General features: G+C 45.3%; 1 protein-coding gene across 1 annotated transcript; it reads left to right on the top strand.

Moving 5' to 3' along the window:
• Positions 1-8,959: 8,959 nt before the first annotated feature.
• Positions 8,960-23,238, top strand: LOC113424450 (zinc finger protein 232-like). Its single transcript, XM_087953194.1, has 4 exons — positions 8,960-9,192; positions 10,293-11,120; positions 14,782-14,860; positions 20,242-23,238. Exons 2-4 carry the CDS (start codon positions 10,446-10,448, stop codon positions 20,985-20,987), a joined length of 1,500 nt encoding a protein of 499 aa, XP_087809320.1. The 5' UTR covers positions 8,960-9,192; positions 10,293-10,445; the 3' UTR covers positions 20,988-23,238.
• Positions 23,239-24,704: the final 1,466 nt, after the last annotated feature.

The following is a 24,704-nucleotide window of genomic DNA, read 5'->3' as shown; positions in this document are numbered from 1 at the left end:
TTCCAGACAGCTAAAAAAAAAAAAGAGGAAGGAAAATGCAATTATCGCTTGCAGGATTTTGAGGGATGTCAAAAACACTTGCAAAGAAATCACGAAGTCCAGTTTGTGAAGCAAAAGACTCTCACAAAATGATTCGGTTTGCAAAACGTAATCACCAAACCGGTAGTAACGCTGGTTTAATCCCACCCCTGCGGTAGACACATTGGTGCGCTTATGCACACCCCTTACAGACCTCTTAGGAAAGGGGTGAGGTCAATAGTAGACAGTCTAAGGTTAAAGTTTTTGGGGTTTGGGGAAGAAACCAAAGAGTCAGGTAGAGTACTCCAGACATTGACCACTCTATTGCTGAAGTCGTATTTCCTGCAATCAAGTTTGGTGTGGTTTACTTTTGAGTTTGTATCTATTGTGTGCTCTTGTATTGTTGTGGTTGAAGCTGAAGTATTCATTGACAGGTAGGACATTGCAATATATAATTTTATATACTATACTTAGATCGGACTGAAGGCGGAGTAGTTTTAGGTTATCTAGGTTTAAACTTTCAAGTCTGCTGGCATAAGGTATTCTGCAACGAGTAGAGGAGTGGAAAACTCTTCTCATGAAATATTTCTGGACTTTCTCAACTGTATTAATATCCAATATGTAATGTTCCAGACTGATGAGCTGTATTCAAGTATTGGTCTAGCAAATGTTTTGTATGCTCTAGTTAGTAGTGTGATATTACCAGAGACAAAGCTACGCAGGATTAGGTTAACAACTCTTAATGCCTTTTTGGCTATGTATTTACAACGGGCTCTAGCACTTAGATCCATTAGAGATGAGTACTCCAAGGTCCTTGAAGAGTTGGGGTCATCAACAAGGTCTTGACTATTCAGCTTGTATTTTATTTTCTGATATATATATATTTTGCCAATAAGTAAGACAGAGCATTTGTTTGTTGAGATTTGAAATTGCCATTTGTTTGACCATTCTGGAATTCTGGGAGTTGAAGTCCACAAGCCTTAAGGTGGCCATGCTTGAATCTAAATCAAGGGTCTAAATCAAGGGTCTTCCCACTTGACAGCTTTGAGACTTGTGGACTTCAACTCCCAGAATTCTTCCTCCAGTCATGTTAGCTCAGGAATTCTGGGAGTTGAAGTCCACAAGTCTCAAAGCTGTCAAGTGGGAAGACCCTTGCTTTGAACGGTCACTAAATGAACTGTTATAACTTGAGGATTACCTGTAATTTTTTTTATTTATTAAAATATGCTGTATTTTAACTCTTAATTTCATTTTATGCATCCAAGTTGTTGGAAGAAAGCTTCTCGAAACCACTAGTGAGATATGTAATCTCACCACTCCTCAGTTTGATCCTCCAAGTTAAAAAAAAAGTCATTAGAAGCCAGAATCAAAACTATTAATTTTTAAAATGCCCAACCTATTTTTTTTGGGGGGGGTGTTCCTACTTTTTTTTAAGGACAAGGATCATTTTATTCAGCTCCAAGGAAGGTGGGTGGGCTGAGGTGGACATAGGTGCCACTACCACCAGGTGCAGCTAATCCATTTGTAAGCTATTTGTATTCCTTGAAGACCCAAGATGGGAAGGTGGGAACTGTTTAGCAAGACAAAAGGTTGTCTTCCCCTTTTTAAATAGGTTTAGATTGGCAAGAGGTCAGCCAGGGGGCAAGGCATGTTACCAGAATAACAGAGTTGGAAGGGACCTTAGAGGACTTCTAGTCTAACCCCCAATTTAGGCAGGATACAATTCTTATCCTTGGGGAGACACACTCAATTTAGAGAACACCTTTTATCAGGTCATCTGAACATTTATGATACTTTGCAGGAACCTGGCTCTAAATCTTTCAAAATCCATCTGCAAAAACTCCACACACACACACACCCTAATTTAAAAGCAGAGGGTGTATTAAACACAAGAATTACTTGTCAGAAAAGATTATGGCATAATAATTTAATACAGTGGTATATATAAACCATCCATCAGTTGGATTTTATAGCATACCCAAGACAGAGGTTTCCAATTAAGTTTACCGATTAAGAGAAGAAACTTCAGACGATCTTATCATGGTTTAAACTAATTGGTGGTAACACTAAGCCACCAATCACCTTTGCCTGTTCTCTTTTAAACCAGCAAACCTCCTCCTGCCTGGCTGACCCGATTTTAAAGCCCAATGAAATGGGAGATAATGAAGTATAAAGCACGTGTGTAAACGCAGCCAGGCCCAAACCTCACAATTTGGTACGCATTCAACAGGCAGCGGCCTACGGGACTCCTTGCCACGCGATCCTGCGAATGAGACACAGGAAACTTTAAAAAAAAAAAAAGAGGGAAGAGATCTTTTATTTATTTTTCCTTCTTAATCGGAGGAGGCCTGGATGTAGAGGGATTGGCCGTAATCCAATCACTCTGTGTGTGTGTGTGAGAGAGAGAGAGATGCACGTTTTAATGCATTTGAACTACTATTTCTTGCAAACGTCTCTAGGAATTTCATAGGAGCGTTATTGCAATCTCGACCGGTTTATTAAATTTATATGCCGCCCCTCGGTAAGTCAAAGCGATGTTGCTCTTCTTCCTCAGCCGGCCCACGACTCCTCCTGGATCAACCATTTTGCTAACCCATTTTCCCACGCGTGAAATCCCAGATCCGTGTGTGTGTGTGTGAGAGAGAGAGGGGGGAGGGGCGGACAATCCCGGTGGGGAACCTTCAACGCCACTCTCTTGAACCAAAAGAATAAAAAAAAATCCTTTTTAAGATAAGAACTGCATAAGAACGGAAGGGGGTTATTTACTGCCGTGCTTCTTCCTTGCCGGGATATGGATGTTGGATAGATAAACGTTAAAGGGATTGCAAAAGCAAGTCAGGGAATAAAAACGCATCCAGAGAAGCGGAGTAGCGGTGAGTTCCGCAGGCTTTGACTCCCAAACGCAGAGAAATGGATTCAGACGAAAAAGCAATTCAGAAATGGACTTAAGAGAAATCCATTAGCTGCAAACCACGTTGCTTTCTCCCCCCCCCCTCTCCCCCCCCAACTCACCTCGTATCCCGCTTGAGTGGGAAGGAAAACTGGGCTTGAAAGGCTCACGCCGGCGTCCTCTTATTTCTTCTTTTTCCTTTTTGCACGATACGAGATCTGGGTGCGAATTTAGATCTGCCCATCTTAAAACTTTTGCAAGACGCCCCCCTCCCTCCTCTGGCCCCGCCCCGTTTGGAGGTGGGTGGGCGGGAAAACGATTCAAGGTGAGATACCGGTAGGAGGTTTTCAAGAGGTGGGGAAAAACCTAAAACCTTAATTAAAAACCTTGGAAAGGGTAGGGGGACGCCATTCACCTATTAATGGGGGAAAAGGGGGCACAAAAGATTTGGGGAAATAGGTTTGGGAGATTGCCTGGGGCAGGGCGGGTTTGATTGATTGATTGATTGATTGATGGCTCCGTCCCCCCCCGCCAGCTCTAGACACTAGAAGATCAAGGGTCTTCTAACTTGGCAAGTTTAAGACTTGTGGACTTCAACTCCCAGAATTCCTGAGCTAACATGACTGGAGGAGGAATTCTGGGAGTTGAAGTCCACAAGCTTTAAAGCTGTTAAGTTTGAAGAAACACCCCCCCACACACACACACTAGATAGATTTGATAAAAAGAGGGTGATTCCAACCCTCATGCCAGGATCAAGAACCCATCATCCCCAGGAACACTAGTCAGGTCCCTTCCAACTCTGTTCTGATGACGTTATTGGGATGATCTCATGTAAACATGATCATGACATTATATGCATCTAATACAGGTAGGTGAAGTTGCAGGTCTTGCGTCATGATCAAAATTGCTTTTATATCGTTTCCTGATGTAAAACTTGGATTCAAGAACCCATCATCCCCAGGAATAGATGTCAGGCTGAGGCTGATATTCTATTCCAGAGTTCTACCGGCATTATAAACACTTAATGCTTAACCAGGATTGCATTGGGGTGGCTTGCTAAAACATATTGCATCCTAAACCATGCTTTACAAACCATCGGTGCATGGAGCAATGTTTCTCAGGGTCAACAAATTGAAGCTGTGTGGACTTCATTTCCCAGAATTCCCCAGCTGGGGAATTCTGGGAAATGAAGTCCACACAGCTTCAATTTGTTGACCCTGAGAAATACTAGCATGGGTTAACACAAGGTCTTTGGGTGGATTTTGAGCCAGTCATTCTCTTTCTACCAAACCTATGTAGTGTCCAGAGCTGGCAGAGGGAAAATGGAGCCCCAATCAATCAATTAACCAATCAATCAAATCAAATAGGCTGGGGAATTCTGGGAAATGAAGTCCACACAGCTTCAATTTGTTGACCCTGAAAATACTAGCGAGAAATACTAGCATAGGAAGTTAACACAAGGTCTTTGGGTGGATTTTGAGCCAGTCATTCTCTTTCTACCAAACCTATGTAGTGTCCAGAGCTGGCAGAGGGAAAATGGAGCCCCAATCAATCAATCAACCAATCAATCAAATCAAATAGGCTGGGGAATTCTGGGAAATGAAGTCCAAACAGCTTAAACTTGCTGACCCTGAGAAACACTGCTCCATGCACAGATGGGTATGATTACTGGTTTGTAAATCATGATTTAGGAGGTAATATATTTTAGCAAGCCACCCCAATGTGATCCTGGTTAAGCAACGATTAACTGCTTATAGTGAACTCTGGAATGGATTATCAGCCTTAGCCTGATGGGTTCTTGAATCCAAGGTTTATATCAGGAAACCATATAAAAGCAATTCGGTCCTGATGCAAAACCTGCAACTTTATGTACCTATATTAGATGCACTTCAGTATTTCCGGAAGGCCCGGTTTTTTGGCCTCCTGAAGCTGCAGAGGCTTCCCTCATGCTTCCGGGAGGGCAAAAATGGCCTCAAACGGGCCGAAAATCAGCTGGGAGCCACGCACATGTCCAGTGCAGATGGCTGGGGCTCACATGCCCGCAGAAATGGTTCTGCGTGCCACAGGTTCCCCATCACGGGCCTATACCATTTCAGACAAGTGACTGTCCAATCCCTTCTTTAAAACTTCCAGTGTTGGAGCACTCAACTTCTGGAGGCAAATCGTTCCACATCTTAATTCTCCTCACCGTTCGGAAGTTTCTCCTTAGTTCTAGCTCGCTTCTCTCCTTGATTAGTGTTCATTGTTGTTTCTCCTCTTCTGGGGCTTCGGGGAAATAGTTTGACCCCCTCATCTTTGTGGCAGCCCCTCAAATATTGGAAGACTTGCAAGAGAAGATGACCAGCAGTGAAGGAGATGGACTCGCTTATCAGGGTGATGGGGGCACCAATTATCATTAAAAATTGAAATAATAAAATCTGCCAACCTTAAAGATGCCTCAAACCTCTCTTTTTAGGGAGACCCTCGTCTTGCAAACTGGCTAATTAGGTGGCATCAGGTTGGTGTTGTTGACTCTTAGCAACCTCACAGAGGATTTCCTCCATGATCTCCACCGATCTGATCCTCCAGATCTTCCAATGGTGGCCTCATCATCACCATTGTAACCAAGTCCCTTGTTGCTTACCTTTCTCTTCTCTTGCCTTCCACCCAGGGGTGGGATACTACTGGTTTGCCCAGCTCTATAGAACCGGTAGCTCTGAAGAGCAGCAGACGCCGGACCGATTCTGTTTCTGCTGCTGTTTGGCCCACCCGCCTGCCCAGGCTTTTACCTGACCTTTATTTCCTGCTTTTTCAACCTCAGCTGCTTTGTGCGGCAGGGCTGAGGTTGAAAAAGCAGTTAAAAAGTGCTTTTTGAAATGCTGTGCACCCGCGAGCAGTATCTTATCAGCTGTCCCGGTGCCTCAGCAAATGGTGTAGTACACACGCCCATAGCGCAAATACCGAACTGGTAGTAATGCTGGTTTAATCCCACTCCTGCTTCCACCCTTCCCAGCCTTATGGACCTCTGGACAGAGTGAGGTCTTCACATCACCTCTCTTAAATAGGATAATCTGAGCCTGGTCCTTTGTGCCACAAAGGAGAATTCCAGTGAGAGAGAAGGGTGTGTGTTTTTAATTTTTATTTATTTATTTATTTATTTTGTTTGGTTGTTTGTCAAACATATACTAGATAACAAATATAAGTATGAAAATAAACAACAACAAAGGAAGTAAATACAGATAAATGGGGACAGTAAGACAGGGACAGTAGGCACGCTGGTGCGCTGGTGCGCTTATGCATGGCCCCTTTAAGGACCTTAGGAATGGGGGGAGGTCCACGGTAGACAGTTTGAGGGGAAGCTCTGAAGCTGTAACAATGGGAGCCCGGAGTCCGTTAGGGCCTTCTAGGAGTTGACCACTCTGTTGCTTGAAGTGGTGTTTTCTGCAATGGAGTTTGGAGCGGTTTACCTTGAGTTTGCATAGGTTGTTTCCCCGTTTTTTTTTGTGAAAAAAAAAAAAGAAATCAAGAAAAAACTACCCCCCCCCCCCAACCCAAAAACCCCTAACCCTACACCCCCCCCCACTCCCCCCCCCTTCAGGTTGTAGGGGGCGTCCACCCACCAACTGCCCCGTCCTGCCTCGGTATTATTGTGATTGAAGCATGAAGAATTGTACATCTTGTAAAAATGGCAAAAAAATAAATAAACAGACAAGATGTTGTAGCAGACAATTTTGTGAACTATGCTTAGATCGGACCGCAGGCGGCACATTTCCAGATTGGCCAGGCCCAAAATTTCGAGCCTGGAGCCAGAGGGAATTCTATCATGAGGGGATTTTTACTCCGAAGTGGAAGCTTAGATTATTCCTTTTTGACTTACAATTAATCACAATCTGTGGAACGGTTTGTCTCCAAGAAATTGTGGGTGCTCCATTACTAGAAGTTTGTAAGAAGAGACCGGACAGCCATTTGCCTGAAATGGTAGAGGGCTTCTGGCTTGAGCAGGAGGTTGGGACTACTAGAAGACCTCTAAGGTCCCTTCCAAATCTGTTGTACTCTGAGGTAATTCAGCAGAAGCTCTTAATTAATTTTTTTATAATAATAAAAACATGGAGAGGCACAGGGAAGCATTTATCTCTAAGCCCAAATGCCTGCTTTCCGCTTGGTCCAGGATGCCTTACAGAGCACTGGCTATAATTCTTCTTCATATACTTTAATATATTTTTAATTAAATTTGTGTACATTACTGTCAGCTGCTCTGCATGATTCTTGAAGTCAAAATATAGAAAAAGAACAAACAATAGGCAAGGAACACAACAATAGGCAAGGAACCAATGGTGGGAAAAATTTGGCAACAACACATTACATATCCACGCTACTCAGAAAGAGCTTTCATGATGCTAATAAAAACATTTTTATTTTCAGTTGCTGCAAACTTTTATTTCTAACTAGATTTTTCTTAAGACCATAATGTCAAGGCTATAACGTCAAGGCTCTGACTAACAAACCCAAGCACTTCTTCGGAAGTTGACAGATAATTGGCATTAGCAAAACCAACTTTCTGTATCCTGATCTGAGTCTTTATTTTTCCCCAACCAGAAGGCAGAGCTAATATCTAAAAATGGACAATCATGTTTTCTGCACCGGTATTTTTATACCCTCCCTGCTATTTCTGTATTCCCAAAGCAACTGCTATTTCCTATTCATGTTTATTAAATATATATATTCACCAGTCCTGATTTTGTTTGTTTTGGATGCTTATTTTAAACGATGTGTTAAGACTCTAGAGGACAATTTTGGCATCTTTACAACATATGTATGTAATGCAACAGCCAAAAAAGCAATTATTCTTCATGCAAAAGACTTCAATCAGGTTAATTTGTCTGTGGTTCAGCAGAAACTCTTTATTTTTTCCCCATAAAATGTGAAAAGGCATCAGTTCAAGAAAAGGTGGAGGGGGAGGGAAAGAGAGAGAGAGAACACTGCACACAAACTTTCCGTAATTTCATTGTCATCAGAATAGAGTTGGAAGGGAGGTTGGAGGACTTTTAATATAGTCCCCTTCTTAAGCAGATGATCTTATACCATTTCAGACAAGTGACTGTCCAGTCTCTTCTTAAAAGCTTCCAATGTTGGATCATTTGCAACTTCTGGAGGCAACTGATTAATTGTTCTAACTGTCAGGAAATTTCCTCCTTAGTTCTAAGTTGCTTCTCTCCTTGATTAGTTTCCACCCATGGCTTCTTCTCCTGCCCTCAGGTGCTTTGGGGAATAGCTTGACTCCCTCTCTTCTTTGTGGCAACCCCTGAGATACTTGAACATTACTATCATGTTACCCATAGTCCTTTTCATCAAACTAGACATGCCCAATTCCAGCAATCGTTCTTCATGTTTTATCCTCCAGTCCCCCAATCGCCTTTATTGCTCTTCTCTGCACTCTTTCTTAGAGTCTCCACATCTTTTTTTTTTTTTAAATAGTGTGATGTACCTAAGCGCACAATCGTGCCTACCATCCCTGTCCTATTGTCCCCAATTATTCATACCTACTTCATGTATTTATACTTATGTTTATTCGTATTTTCTATTATATTGTAAGCATTTGACAAATCAAATAAGTAAATGAATGAATAAATGAATAAATAAACAAACGTTTGTAAGAATTCAGTCCAGTATGGCTGTCCCTCTAGTTTCACCCTCTACCTTTTGGACAACAAAGTTGTCAGCTAGGTTGGTTAGGAACTTATTTGATTTCTCACTTGGTGCAGAATTAGTTTTCCAATGGATATTCCAATAGATGACCTATATGGTCCCTTCCAACTCGGATTATCTGTATCTTAGGTAGGTTGAGCTGAAAAGAGACTAACGAGTCTACGGATGATTCTCAAGTCATCCAGGTCTGCCCCTTTGGGTCTCCTTTCCTTTTCGTTCAGGCCCTTCCCCACGACCCCTCCCCAGGCGTTGCTAGAGGCAAATCCTCCCCTCCTCCCTTCCCAAGCCCCCCCACCTTTTCAGGCTGCACCAGCTTCTGGAGGGCTTTGCGGCGCTGCGGGGACCCGGCCGAAGGGTTAATCCGATAGAGCGGCCGGATGCTAGAGCGGCCATCCTTGCCTTTGGCGCGTGTGTGTGTGTGTGTGTCGGGGGTCTCCCTGGCAAGGAGCAGCTCCCTCCCTCCCTCCCTATTCCGCCTTCACCTTCCATTCCTGCAGCTCCTTTGCAAGGGGGCGCTGCTTCGGGATTCCGCCCCTGCAATTGCGCGCGGCGGGGCCAAGGGGGAGGCGTTGAGGGGCGCAAGAGGACCCGCTGCCCAAGTGAGTGATGCCCCCCACCTCCGCACGTCTCCCCCAAAGCGCAGAAACGGGGATGCAAGGTTGCTTGCAAGATCCGCGGGGCTGATAACGCGTCGATCAAAAGCCCCCTTTTTTGGAGGGGAGGGAGACCTTGGTGCAAGGCGACTCCCCCTTCCCACCTCCAGAGCAGGTGGACCAAGCTCAGCCGCCACCCCCCGGCCCCTCCGCCGGAGGAAGGCTTGCAGAGGGCTGGCCCGGTTGCAACCGGTCTTTCGGAAAGGGTTGGATCCCGATCCCATGGTGCTCAGCCGGCTGGGGAGGATGGGGGTTGGAAATCGCATCCCGCTGGAAGGCACCTGCTCCGGGGGAGGGTGGTCTTTTCGGCCAAATATTTTGGAGGTTCTGGGATTGGGTATCTATCTATCTATCTATCTATCTATCTATCTATCTATCTATCTATCTATCTATCTATCTATCTATCTATCTATCTATCTATCTATCTATCTATCTCTCTCTATCTATCTATCTATCTATCTATCTATCTATCTATCTATCTATCTTACAGATAAGTTAATGGAAGTATAGTTTGTTGACCATTAGTTTTCAACCTTGACCACTTAGATATCTATCTATCTATCTATCTATCTATCTATCTATCTATCTATCTATCTATCTATCTATCTATCTATCTATCTATCACCTATCTATCTTACAGATAAGTTAATGGAACTATAGTTTGTTAACCATTGCTTTTCAACCTTGGCCACTTGGAAGACCAGTGGACTTCAACTCCCAGAATTCCCCATGCCAGTCATGCTGACTGGGGGATTCTGGCAGTTGGAGTCGGCACATCTTAAACTTGCTGAGGTTGACAAATACTGGTTTAGACAACTGTCTCTCAATCTTGGTGTCAGGGCTTTAAGATCCATGGACTCCAACTCCCAGAATTCTTTAAGATCCATGGACTCCAACTCCCAGAATTCTTTTAAGATCCATGGACTTCAACTCCCAGAATTCCCCAGCCAGTATGGGAGTTGAAGTCCACAGGTCTTAAAAGTGGCCAAGGTAGAGAATGATTTAGACAAATCATTTATTTATTCTCTTTATTTTCTTTGACATAGGGGAGAGAAGGCTGCACCCCATTGGCAGCCTCGGTGTAAGTCTTGGCTTGGGAAAGTTTGCCCTCCACCGTCCCCAAAAAGGACTCCCCGGAGAACGTCAAGGAAGGAACGTCAAGGGAAATCTGGGCCTGAGATGGGATAAGTATCCCTCCCATGGCTTCCAGCAAAGCGATCCGGAAAGAAAGGGGGGCTCCCTCGTCCCTGCACCTCCCTGTCCAGGCTGCTCAAGGAAAGAGAGTCAAAATGGAGGAGAAGGAAGTGCAGAAGGAATCCTGCGTCATCCAGGCCAGTGGCGCCACCGAGATACCGAGACGGGGGTCCCCACTGCAGATCAAGCAGGAACCGGACGAGGGCCTGGCCCAGCGCTGGGAAGCCCAGTGGCAGAATTTCCTGAAGATGGTGCAGGCCCCTCATCCCAGTTGGGGCTCCTCTCCGTTGCCAGAACTGGTGGCTTTTAGCGACTCCAAAGGGATCCAACCTTCCAGCGGGATGACCCCGCCGGTCTTTGGCTGGAAAGTGAAGGAGGAAGTCTGTGAGGAAGAGATCGGGAACACGGAGGCCCAGAGGCAGCGGTTCCGGCATTTTTGCTACCAGGATGCCGAAGGGCCCCGCGAAGTCTGCAACCGTCTCCGGGAGCTTTGCCACCGGTGGCTGAAGCCGGAGAGGCACACCAAGGAGCAGATCCTGGAGACCCTGGTGCTGGAGCAGTTTCTGGTCATTCTGCCCCCGGAGATCCAAGGCTGCGTCCGGGACCGGGGACCGGAGAGTTGTGCCCAAGCGGTGGCCCTTGCTGAGGGTTTCCTCCTAAGGCAGAAGGAGGCCCAGTTGGTGAGCGTTGGTCCTGTGTCCTGTTTTTCCACCTTGTCTTGATGCAAGGATCTTCAAACTTAAGACTTGAGGACTTCAACTCCCAGAATTCCTGAGCTAACAGGACTGGAGGAGGAATTCTGGGAGTTAGAGCCCACAAGTCTTAAAGCTGTCAAGTTTGAAGACCCCTGCCTTGGTGGATTGACCTCTAGAGCTCGTGTTGACCTCTTGTAGTTGTGAGGGACTGTTTAAGGCAGTGGTCCCCAACCTTTTTTATGCCGTGGCCCGGTACCGGCATCAGCTGGGCACCGCCATCTTGTTTTGATGAAAAAGTGCTTCCGGTGAGCTCACCGGAAGCACTTTTTCATCAAAACAAGATGCGGCGCCAGCACTTCCAGTGAGCTTTTCAGGGTAGAAATGAAAAGCTCACCGGAAGCGGCCGCTATCTGTTTGATTTGCTTCCGTGATCAAAACAAGCTCATGGAAGCACTTTTCATCAAAACAAGATGGCGGCCAGCAAACCAGCGGCCCGGTAGGATTTGTTCCACGGACCGGTACCGGTCCGCGGACTGGTGGTTGGGGACCCCTGGTTTAAGGAACCTTGAACTGTGCCTTGAGCCAAGGGCATTGTCAGTGACCCCCGCGAAAAGCTGACAATTAATCCCCAGAAGCCCATCAAAAATGCTTAGCCATTTTATATATATATTTTGTGCCTTTTAGTCAAGTCTTCACTCCTGGCGACTGCACAGACCGTTCCCTGTAGTTTTCTCGGGTAGATTTTTGGAAGTGAATTTTCTTTGCCTCTTTTCTAGGGCCGAGAACAATTTCCCCCCCCTCTCCTCCAGGACGTTCAGCTGGCTTCATACCTAAGACAGGATTAGAAATCAGGATCTCTTCATTTGTAGCTCAGGGTACTACACTGAACTGACTGTCTAGCTCAGGGGTCTCCAACCTTGGCCACTTTTAAGTCTTGTGGATTTCAACTCCCAGAATAAGCAAAACTCTTGAGGCAGGTAGATTCCTCAAAGAATAGCTTTATTGGATATGCCACGTTGGCACAGGCTGGTGAAAACCGACTCTTAAACGTTCCTGAAATGTTCACCTAATTAAAGTAGAAGTTTTTCACTTTCTCAATACGAACCAGTCACGTGGTCCGATCAGGATACAGCAGGGGTGGGATTCCACCGGTGTTACTACCGGTTTGGTGACTACGTTTTGCGCTCGCATTCTGAATCCCAGTGGCTTCCAGGGCATTTTCGACCACAATATAGCGAGACAGTGGCTTAAGTGAGTGTTGCTGTCAGGATCGACCTAATTAAATCATGATTCTCAAGCCAAACTTCAGGAAATTTCAAAGGATTTATTAGAGGCGACATACTGGCCCTGCCCTGCATGAAGCCAACTCTGGCATCCGTAATTTACAGTCCCCTGTGACCCGGTTTCTCCCCTCACTCCTGGATGTGTCATAAATCAGATTCTCCAATTGAATATATTCAACATCTGGTAGTTTAAGTTGCAATCTTTTAAAGATAAGAGTAGGAATGTACTTTCAAAAAGCCATAATTTCCAGGAATTTTGTTAAATATGTCTTAGAGTCCTGGGAACCAAGAAAACTTTCTCTTTTCAAAGGCTTTCTCCTCTTTCTCCTGCGCAGCGGCATTGCAGACCGCCGCTGCACCGTCTTGGGAGGTTCTGCGGCCGGGAAGGGGTCTGCAACACCCCAAACCCTCCCCGGATCCCCTATCTTCAGCCACCCTGCAGGGGCCTTAGCTCCAAACCCGTCCGGATCGGAGCACCAAAACGCTAGCGCAGCAGGATCGCTCAGTATGCCCTGAAGCCAACAAACTGAAGTCCCCCCCTTTATTTTTATGGCAACTATTAAAACAGGTATAGGAATGTTTTATGAGTTGACAGTTGCCCCATTTTATGACCTTTCTTGCCAGAGTTGTTAAGTGAATCACTGCTGCTGTTAAGTTAGCAACACGGCTGTAAAGCAAATCTGGATTCCTCGTTGACTCTGCTTTGTCAGAAGGTCGCAAAAGCGGATCGTGTAACCTCAGGACACTGCAACTGTCGTAAATACATGCCAGTTGCCAAGCGGTTGAATTTTGATCCCGTGACCATGGGGACGCTGCAAAGGTTTTGTGATGACCTGGGGCGTGACACAAAAATAACCAAGTTACAAAAATAGAAGCAAGTCCCTTTCATGCCTCCAACTTGGCCCCAAAGTCCAATTACCCTCGGCAGGATATCAAACTCTTAAAACAGTTTACGGAGGGAGTAATTGCAGTCTGCACCCAAAGTAAAGTTAATTTGAAATAAAAAAAACCAACAGAAACCACACTGAAGGAATTACTACGGCAGGCAAGGATGATTAATTGCACACTTCTACCAGATAACGCAGCAACCACAGTTGGGAGGAAGCCAAAACACAGATAAACTCCGACAAGAATGCTCGCTTTGCTTCCAGCAACTTTGCCATGCGCAGTTTGTCCTTTTAACCAGTCCTCGCCACTGCAGCCCATGAAGGGGATCAAGGCCCCTTCCTCCCCCGTAGACCATGCCACTCATGTTTCTCCCTTATCCGCTCCTCCTTGCTTGCCCTAGGATGAAGAGGGGATGGGCCTGGGTCTTCCTCTGAATGCCCATCCGTCCTGTGCCCTTCCCCAGTTTCCTCCACAACCACTGGAGCCAAACTCCCACTCTCTGTCAGCTGTTCCATCTCTCCCTCGGAGTCAGACTCCCAACAGGGGCATGATAGGTTGTAAGTGTGAAAAACTATCATAAGGCACCAATTTCAGGGCCGTTGTAACTTTGAATGATCATGTTCTGACAAACCCACTGTAGTTGAAGCAATGATTCACACCAGCGACCCTGGCAAAAAGTTTCTCTTTCCCTGCAGGCTAACAAATCAGTCCGGCAGTTAGATGAATAGTTGTCTGCCCCATCTATTCATCTCTACCCCCTGCCTTTTATCCCCAGAGCTAGGGTGGGGCTTCGCTAGCAGAGGTGACTCTTCCGTCCCAAGTATCGGCCCATAGATTTCCACTGCTCTCCTCTCCTCTGCCTTCTGCGCAGCTGCTTGTCAGGCACTGGACCCAGCTGTTCCTCTTCTTCCTCATCAGCCACCTCCAGACCTGGGAGCTGTTGACTCTCCATGTGAGGGCTGACGGACAGCCCAGGCTCCGCCTCTTGACTCTCTCTCTCTCTCTCTCTCTGCCAGCTCCATTCTCTCTTCCCCCTCGGAGCTCTCTGGTTGACCCTGGACTCTCAGCCGCTGCCTCATTTGATTTAGGTGCTGGAGGGGCCGCCGGCCGATAGGCCACAACAGGTCACTAAATGAATGGTTGTAAGTCAAGGACTACCTGTATTAGAATATTTTTTTTGGGGGGGTGTCATTTTTTTCTTTTGGATGATTTTTTCTCTCTCTAAATTTCCTATCTAGAGATTTCCTTGTGGTCTCCCATTCAAACCCTAATCTGGTTTGACTCTCTTAGTTTTCCGAGTTCAGCTTAGCTTGGCTAGGTGGCGCTGCCTGCTGCAATTCAGTTTACTTTCCCAGCGTTAATAAAAGCCGGATTGTCATGTTATATTGTCCAATTGTCCTATTTTTTTGTTTTGTTTGTTTCAGTATCACCGGTTCCTTTGAATTAATGGGCTGGTCCTTTGTTTGTTCTTTCAGGGTCAGGATTGCTTTGAGGAAATGACGGTGAATCTTCCAAGGATCCATCAAGTCTGCTTGGGGGCCTCTCGAAAGCTAGGTATTGTAAAGGGTGTGGGTTTCCTCTCCTCAGTGTCCTAATCTATTGATCGAACAGCTTGATCCACCTTACAGGGTTGTTGTTTTATGGAAAATAGGAAGTAGGGATAAAAATAAAGGTGATATGAAAATCAAATACATCAACTAACCAAAGTGGCTATTCCATCAGTGGAGGCTTTTACAAAGATCAAGTGAGGTACTAATGCCACTCTATAAAGCCTTAGTAAGACCACACCTACAGTACTGCATCCAGTTTTGGTCACCACACTATAAAAAAAGATGTTGAGATTCTAGAAATAAAGTGCAGAGAAGAGCAACCAGGATGATTAGGGGACTGGAGGCTAAAACATATGAAGAACGGTTGCAGGAAGTGGGCTTGGCTAGTCTAGGGAAGAGAAGGACCAGGGGAGACAGGATAGCGGTCTTCCAATGTTTGAGGGGGCTGCCACAGAGAGGAAGGGGTCAGTCTAATTTAACAACCGTACTGATTCACTTAACAATTCTGGCAAGATAGGTCGTAAAATGGGGCAAAATTCACTTTAATTCACTGCTTCAGCAGTGAACATTGTCGGCTCAAATTGTTTTGTTTTTCCCCCCAAAGTTTTTTATTTTTTATATTTCACAAATTGTCTCTTAGTGAACAGCTTAGTTCCAGATTTTTACATTTCTATACAAACATGACCTTATGATCTTTGCCTTTCATATTCAGTTTCGTATCGTATCATTACATGTATTTTCTATTCATATCTTAATTTTTCCATTTTTTTCTTCAAATATTCTCTTTTTAATACAGATTTTTTACAATATTTAAAGTTACATATTTATTTCATATCATTACATTTATGAATTCTATAAATTTTCTCTAATATCCTTCACATTGATTCCATATATTTCTATTCATGTCTTAACCTTTTCTATTTTTCTTCAATTATTCTCTTTTTAATACAAATAAATTTCTTTATATAATTTTTAAAATTCTTATTTCTAATTCAATACCCCTTGTACTTGTATCTGTCATATTTAAATTCATCACATATTCTTGGTTCATTATTCAAAAAATTTCATTATAGTTCCAATAATTAATACATTCAAAATCGGCTCAAATTGTTGAGGACTTGCCTGGGTCAACTAATTGTCTTGGGCAGAAATCAACCACCAGAAATACCGGAAGTCAAAAAATGGGCCTATTTTTCAGCCTGCAAAGGCTTTCCTCAGGTCCGAAAAAGGCCGAAAAAGGCCTCAAACGGGCCAAAAATCAGCTGGGAAGTGTAGAGCAGGTAAGGGGGTGACGGGATGGGAATTGTGCGCACATGTGCATAAGGGGGCGCACACATTGCCCTCTGTGTGTTGGCATGCACGCAAGCACGCACACAGTTTTTGGGCACAAGAACCCCAAAGGTTAGCTGCCACTGGCCTAGAGTTTCACTCAGAAGCACACAAGATCTTGTGTGAAATGGACATCAAACTGGCTGTCCCGCTTTGCGACTTTTGTTTTGAGGCAGTCGCTTAGTGAAGCCTGCGGTCGTTCAACTATTCTTCTGGTTTGAGGCCAGCAGAGGTGACACAACAACTATCATGCTGACAAAGACTGCTTGATCTAATAAAGGCATTGTATGTTATAGATGACAGGGTGGTGTGTGCTTCTCTGAACCAGTTGTTTTCGAGACGTCTCAGGACCCAAACTGGTCATCATCAGAATGAGGGAGTGGTTACTGTCATTTTATATTCTGGTGGCTTTCCCTGTCAGTGTTGGTAGAGATGGGCTTCTTAGAGATCCTTAAGTTGGGCTGTTTGCTGTTGGCTTCTTTGGCAGTTTCTTGATTGTGGGTCTGATGTTAACCTTGGAGTTAATCTATATTTGATCTGGGTGCTGATTGCTGGTGGAGAGTATTGGGAGTCTTTTGTGTCCTCTTTGGGCTGGTTGATTGTCTCTTTTGCATAGTCTATAGACCCGGGATGGCGAACCTATGGCATGCGTGCCACAGGTGGCAGGCAGAGCCATTTGTGTGGCACACAAGCCCCAGCCAAACTTACCTGCACTGCGCATGCACGCCCCTCCCAGCTGATTTTCAGCCTCCCAGAGGCTTGAGGAAGCCTCTGCAGCCTTTGGAGGCCGAAAACAGGCCTGTTTCATCACTTCCTGTATTTCTGGAAATACCAGAAGTGACGAACGGACCCATTTTTCGGCCTCCAAAGGCTGCGGAGGCTTCTCTTGAGCCTCTGGGAGGCCGAAAAGCCTCAAACGGGCCGAAAATCAACTGGGAGGCACGGTAAGGGGCGGCGGGGGGATGTTGTTCATGTCTGTGTGTCTATGGATGGCTGATTTTTCAGAGTGCCAGGCTTCTAAAAAATCCCTGGCGTATTTTTATGGCTTTGTCTTAGGACGGCCACATTTTCCCAATTGAAACTGGTCAAATCTGTTGGTGTGTTGTAAAAGTAAGGAATTTTCATCAGGGTCTTCTGACTGCTTACTTGGCTTTGATGGATGTGTTCTGCCAGTCTTCTGCCTATTTGGTTCTATACACACAAGGAAAGCAGAAAAGTCTTCTTTCTTCCCCAACTCCACCAGAAATGAGTCTTTGGGACCCTGCAAGGCCTCCTGCTCCAAGAGGTTGAGCCGGGCGCCGATAGCCAAGTCCCGGCCCCAAAGTGAAACACACCCCTGATGCGGCCCTCAATCAAATCCATTTTGACACCTCTGTTCTACAATGGTTGTTGCATTGTCCTTACATTGTATGTTATAGATCAGTGGTTGCCAACCAGTGGAGCGGGGACCACTGGTGGTCTGTGAGAAAATTTTAGGGTCCTGTCATCCCAAAGCAAAGGAGAGAAAGAAAGACTTCTGCTGCATCTGCTGCTTTCCTTGCATGAAGCCAGAAAAGTCTCTCTCTCTCTCTCTTCCCCCCTGAGAATCGAGCTGGAGACCGTATCCTGCGATCCAAAATAAAGAATGATTGATCGGTAGGAAAACGGAGTGAGGAATTTTTGTGCAGACTTTTTGGGGGGATTTTCCCAGGGTCTCTGGTCCGCGGGATTTAAAAGTATGAGTTTGTTGGTCCCTGAGGTCCAAAAGGTTGGTGACTCCTGTCATAGATGACTTTCTTCTGGGGTTGTTGCGTCTTTTGATCCGCTTAGGATGTTTTGAAGGGCTTTAATTGGGCTTGGGTGCTACGCTGATTCCTTGTGGTTGTAGGAATCTGTTGGTGGTTTCTGAGATATTCTTGATGTATGGCAGTGTAATTCTTTTTTGGGGTAATGAAACCTTTGCAAGAAAAAAAGGCAAGCTCTCTCTTTTTTTTTTTAACCCTTAATTAATTTGAAGATGAGAATGTTTTTAATTGTTTTCTATTTTTTCTTTCTATTTTCTTCTCCTTTTGTTTCTTTTCCTTTCTTTCATTTGTGTATATGTTGTTGGTTTGTTTTAATTGTAAAATCAATAAAATTTATTTATTTAAAAAAAAAAAAAAAAGGCAAGCTCAGAGAGTACCAAGGACTGCTTGGTTTACGTGATTCTGGCTTTTGGCGTAGGTTAGAAACCTGCTGTTTTGCCAGAGTAAACATGCAGATCTCGGACTCAGAGGTAATGAAGACACAGATGAGGTGGAAACTAAAGTGCTTTATTGAGAAAGCCTGGGGGAGTGGCAGAAATTTAATTAAAGGATGATTCACGGAAAGGATAGAATCTTAACTTTTTTTCAAATGCTGGAAACACCGTCTTCTCCAGCCCAGGAAATGAGAACAGACACCCAAGTTCTTTGCCTCTTGACAAAGTTTGGTGGGCGGCCATTTTACGATTTTTTTAAATTTGGCATTTCTATTACTTACCTTTGTTAATTATCGGCACTCAGAAGCATCTCTCTGAGGCCAGCTTTGTACATTTCCACTGCCTTGCCTTCCTTTGGCAGGGCTGCCAGAAGTTTCATAAATCAATACATTCATTCATAAATTCGTTTGTTTATTTTATCCTTTTTTCTTTTTTTAATGGCTTAAACCATTCAAAAGTATCCGGGCTATTTTAGCTCAAGTTTAAAAGTACAGATGCAATTAAATAAAATAAAAATGATTTTTTTTTTTAAAAAAAAATCTGTGACGGTAAATTAAAATTAGCACACGTGCAAGGTGGAAACTAATCAAGGAGAGAAGCAACTTAAAACTTGTACAGTTGTACTTGCAGGAATGTTCCAATCTCGGATGGCAAGCCTCATATAAAGAATGTTTCCAAGCAAATACAACTCAGGTAAACAAAGTCACTAATCTAAAGGAAGATTAGAGAGAGGAAGTAAACATATGTTAGACTTTAACTAGAGATAATTAATTGTATTAATTACTGTGCTAAAGAGTAACGAAAGTTAAGCAGTAACCAAAGTTAACCAATGATGGAGGATAACTAAAAATGTGTATAAATGCAAGACTATACTCCAATAAAGATCATCATCATGATTCAGTTGTTCATGATCAAACAACTTGACTGCCTCGTCACTACAACAAAAACTAAGGAGAAATTTCGTGGCAGTGAGAACAATTAATCCATGGAGCAACTTGCCTTTCAGAAGTTGTGAATGCTCCAACACTGGAAGTTTTTAAGAAGAGATTGATTGGACCATTTGTCTGAAATGGTATAGGATAGAGAGGTCTCCAAACTTGGCAACTTTAACCTAGTTGGCTGGAGAATTCTGGGAGTTGAAGTCCACCAGTCTTAAAGTTGCCAAATTTGGGGTCTCCTGGTATAGGGTTTCTTGCCTGACCAGCCAATTGGACTAGAACAGAGGTCCCCCAACCCCTGGGCCATAGGACACTACCAGGCCGTGGCCTATTTGTGGGTTGAAGATTAGGAAGTAAGTTTGTATAAGCCCTTCCCAATGTGGTGGCCTATATTTCCCATCCTCCTCAGCAAACATGGGCAACGGAGTGGAGGGGAAGGTAGACATCTTATTTGAACAGCATCGACTTAGGGAAGGCTGCTGATAAAGTACAGGCGGTCCTGACTGTAATGGGAGCCTGCCCGTTACAGTTATATGATCCTAAAATGGGTCATCAACATCGACCTGATTTTACAAACTATTTTGTGGTTGTTGAACCACCATGGTCATGAAGTGAAGCCAGTCGTTAGGAGGTAAACTGTATGGTTGTTCAGCGAACCCTTTGTTCACTGTCGGGTGTTTTTGTCCCAAACTGGAAGCAAGCAGCAGTTTTTGACAAAAAATGTTGTAAATTGCAATCATGTGACAATGGGACTCCGCAAACGAGTTGTAAATCTGAGCCTATGGTTGAGGTCCCCAATGAGGTCATATGGGGGGGGCAGTCAATGGAACTTTGGAAGAGGTCAAATCTATCTGTAAGCTTTATGCACACATTCACCGTGTCCTTCTACTCTTCTTCCAGCAGGGGGCAGGCTGCTGAATGAACAGGAGCGGCCACCTCTCTGGGCCCAAGATTACCTGGACCGAGAGTCCACCGGCAGGACGTCGCTCCCCAAAACCCAGGACAACCTCTCGCCACGGTCCGGATTGGGCAAAATTTCGGAGAATGAGCTGATGAGGCCTGAAAGGTCTTCGAGCTCCCTCCCGACCAAGAGAGGCTCCGAAGCGATCCCCTGCAGAGTGGGCTACAAAGATCTCGGCGGGATCCTTTTCCAGGAGAGGATCCAAGAGAGCCCCCGGCAGAAGCGCTGCGTCGTGCTCCGCCGGCGGATCCACACCGAGGAGCGGCTCTACAAGTGCCAGGATTGCTGGAAGAGCTTTGACCACCGCTCCCACTTCATCCGCCACAAGAAGATCCACACGGGCGAGAAGCCTTTCCAGTGCACCGACTGCGGGAAGAGCTTCAACCGGAACTCCAACCTCACCACCCACATGCGGACTCACACGGGCGAGAAGCCCTACAAGTGCTTGGACTGCGGCAAGAGCTTCCGGTGGAGCTCGGATTTCATCGTCCACGAGCGGACTCACACCGGGGAGAAGCCCTACAGCTGCGCGGACTGCGGGAAGGCCTTCCGCCGCAGCTCCAACCTCACAGCCCATGAGCGGACGCACCGGGGTGAGAAGCCCTACAAGTGCTTGGACTGCGGGAAAAGCTTCACCCGAGGCCTCTACCTGATCGCACACAAAAAGACGCACTCGGGGGAGTGAGCGGGAGAGAGCGAGAGTCGGATAGCGGTGCCCCCTCCTTGGATATTTCCTGGGAGAGGGGAGCTCCTCAAACGTCTCATCTGAACGGCATCCATGGCTCATCTGGGAGGGCGGCGGCAGGGAACAAAATGATCACTCCTGGGTTTGGGTTCAGGGCCCTGTCAACAACTCCAGATGACCAGTGATGGATGTGATCTACAGTAATCTCACTCCAGTGCAAGGTTGGCCCAGTGAAGTTGCCAAAAAAAAAAAAAAAAAATGTCCGCCGGAATTCATTTCGGCGGACGATCCTTCTGGCAAATCCTTCAAACCCCGCCCAAGCCCAGTCGATCAGTTTGGGGAGTAGGGCAACTCGGCCTACGATGACCACGTTTGGGCGGGATGACAGCTTCTCTCAGGACGTGACTCGCTACGGCGTGAGCAATTTGAATGATCCGAAACCAACATCGGGAGGGTGAGCTGAAGGCGAGGAAGGCCTTGTTCGGAAGACATGTTATTCTGGGCCGGATGGTTTCTCCACCTCGAAGCTGAGGGAGAAGATCTTTTTAAGTTTTAGATTGGCGCAGTGCTGCAGATTTGAACCCTCAAAAGGACTTCGGAGCAGCGGAGGGACCTGCTTAACCCCCTTAAGAGCAGGGATCTCCTAACTTGGGCATCTTTTTAAGACTTGGGGACTTCGACTCCCAGAATTTCAGCCTGGCCGACTGAGGAATTCTGGGAGTTGAAGTCCACCAGTCTTAAAAGTGGCCATGTTTGGAGACCTCGGATTTAAAGCAAACCATTGCTTTTTCTGCAGCTGCAGAAGACCACAGTGCCCAGTACCAGCTGCCTTTAGGGGAATGGCAGATGGGGGGGGGGGGGGCTGTTTGCACTTAAGAGAAACCTTTTGGGATTTAGATCCAAAGAGCACTGCCCGGCTTTTGTCTTTTGATGCGCTTGTCATGTACCAGCTAGAAAGTAGAACATCACTGTTGGGTCATTTTGGTTCCCTTCAAGTGGTCTTCTCTTGGCTGCAGCCCACCCCTCTGTATTATGGGCATAGTAGTACTGATTTACCATATATGGTGGTCTTTCTCAACCTTGGTGGCTTTTAAGACATGTGGACTTTTAACTCCCAGAATTCCCCAGCCAGCTTTAACAGATAACACATAATCCGAGTCGGAAGGGACCTTGCAGGTCATCTAGTCCAACCCTCCGGCCAAACAGGAGACCCTACACCATTTCTGACAGATGGGAGTCCGATCTCTTCTTGAAAACCTCCAGGGATGAAGCTCCCACAACTTCCGAGGGCGACTTCTGTTCCATGGGTCGATTGCTCTCACTGTCAGAAAGTTTCTCCTTATTTCCAGGTTGAACCTCTCCTTGTTCAGTTTCCATCCGTTATTCCTTGTCTGGCCTTCGGGTGCTTTAGAAAATAGCTTGACCCCCTTCTTCCTCTCTGTGGCAGCCCCTCAAATATTGGAAGACTGCTATTATGTGTCCCCTGGTCCTTCTCTTCACTAGACTAGCCAGGCCCACTTCCTGTAACCGTTCTTCATATGTTTTAGTCTCCAGTCCCCTCATCATCCTGGTTGCTCTTCTCTGCACTTTTTCTAGAGTCTCAACATCTTTTTTATAATGTGGTGACCAAAACTGGATGCAGTACTCTAGGTGCGGTCTTACTAAGGCTTTATAGAGTGGTATTAGTACCTCATTTGATCTCGATTGTATCCCTCCGTTAATGCAACTTAGGATTGCAACTTTCATGGCTGGGGGATTCTGGGAGTTGAATCCACACTTCTTAAAGCCACCTAGGTTGAGAAGCATTGCCATATGTTCACTCTGAGGATTACACTCTGTTTCAATTTCAAGATAAATATATGTGAAGGGCTTCAATTGCTCAAAAGTGCTATACAAAGGCCAAGTATTTATTACTATTATTATTTTTTATGATTACCTTTCTCTTTTGAGAAGCCAGGGGGGAGGTTTCAGATTTAAACATTTTTGGCATGCCGAACAGTGACTTGGCGATCCAATTCTGCTTTTGTTCCTGTAGCTCTTCTGCCATTTCCCCGCTGATGTGGTTTTTTTTTTTTTTTTTTACATTTGAGGGGAGGTGCCGAAAAAGGCTTTCGCTTCAAAAAGGGGGAGGGTTAAAATAAATAAATAAAAAACGGGGAAAAGGAAACATCCGTTCCTTAGTCCTCACGGAGTGGGAGGAGGGATTGTATGCCTAGCGAATGCAGAATAAATCCGGTAAGCAAAATATGAACAGGCCTGTCTAGTTTAATCTGGGGGTAGAAAATCCAAATGCCCAAATCCAGATTTAGGGCACTTCAGATCGTCCTCGAATGACAAGTCGCAACTGACCCGAAAATTTACACATCGACTTGTAAAAACATTCCTACACTTGTTTCCAAGTTGCCAAAAGAAAAAAAAATGTGTGTTTGTGGGGGGGAGACTAAAGAAGCATATGGCAAATGAACTTAAAACTTTAGTTGGAGAATGTGATGGATGACACCTAGCCCGTGTGGATGTGCTTAATTGGAGAAACTGATTTATGGCACACCCAGGGGGAAGAGGAGAAGCAGCGTAGTTACGTATGCCAGAGTCGGCTTTACGCAGGTCACGCCAGTATGTTGCTCCTATGGAATTCTTGGAAGTTTTTTGAAGCTTGGCTCGAGGCTCACGATTTAATTAGGGCGATCGCTGGAATCCTGACATTACATTGCTAACAACCCCACTAATGGGGGAGTTGTGGGAAGTTTTTGAAGCTTGGCTCAAGGCTCACGATTTAATTAGGGCGATCGCTGGAATCCTGGCATTACATTGCTAACAACCCGCTAATGGGGGAGTTGTGGGAAGTTTTTGAAGCTTGGCTCAAGGCTCACGATTTAATTAGGGCGATCGCTGGAATCCTGACATTACATTTAACAACCCCGCTAGTGGGGAGTTGTGGGAAGTTTTTTGAAGCTTGGCTCAAGGCTCACGATTTAATTAGGGCGATCGCTGGAATCCTGACATTACATTGCTAACATTGCTAACAACCACGCTAATGGGGAGTTGTTGGAAGTTTCTGGAAGCTTGGCTCAAGGCTCACGATTTAATTAGGCGATCGCTGGAATCCTGACATTACATTGCTAACATTGCTAACAACCCTGCTAATGGGGAGTTGTGGGAAGTTTTTTGAAGCTTGGCTCAAGGCTCACGATTTAATTAGGCGATCGCTGGAATCCTGACATTACATTGCTAACATTGCTAACAACCCCGCTAATGGGGGAATTGTGGGAAGTTTTTTCAAGCTTGGCTCAAGGCTCACGATTTAATTAGGGCGATCGCTGGAATCCTGGCATTACATTGCTAACAACCCCACTAATGGGGGAGTTGTGGGAAGTTTTTGAAGCTTGGCTCAAGGCTCACGATTTAATTAGGGTGATCGCTGGAATCCTGGCATTACATTGCTAACAACCCCGCTAATGGGGGAATTGTGGGAAGTTTTTTCAAGCTTGGCTCAAGGCTCACGATTTAATTAGGGCGATCGCTGGAATCCTGGCATTACATTGCTAACAACCCCACTAATGGGGGAGTTGTGGGAAGTTTTTTGAAGCTTGGCTCAAGGCTCACGATTTAATTAGGGCGATCGCTGGAATCCTGACATTACATTGCTAACATTGCTAACAACCCCGCTAGTGGGGGAGTTGTGGGAAGTTTTTTGAAGCTTGGCTCAAGGCTCACGAT

This window comes from Notechis scutatus, chromosome 2 (assembly GCF_049901735.1).
Source record: "Notechis scutatus isolate UNSWTSFEM ecotype Mainland chromosome 2, rNotScu1.2, whole genome shotgun sequence".
NCBI classification, from domain to species: domain Eukaryota; kingdom Metazoa; phylum Chordata; class Lepidosauria; order Squamata; family Elapidae; genus Notechis; species Notechis scutatus.
Note: the sequence above shows the minus strand (reverse complement) of the source record. Positions and strands in the feature narration are given on the sequence as shown.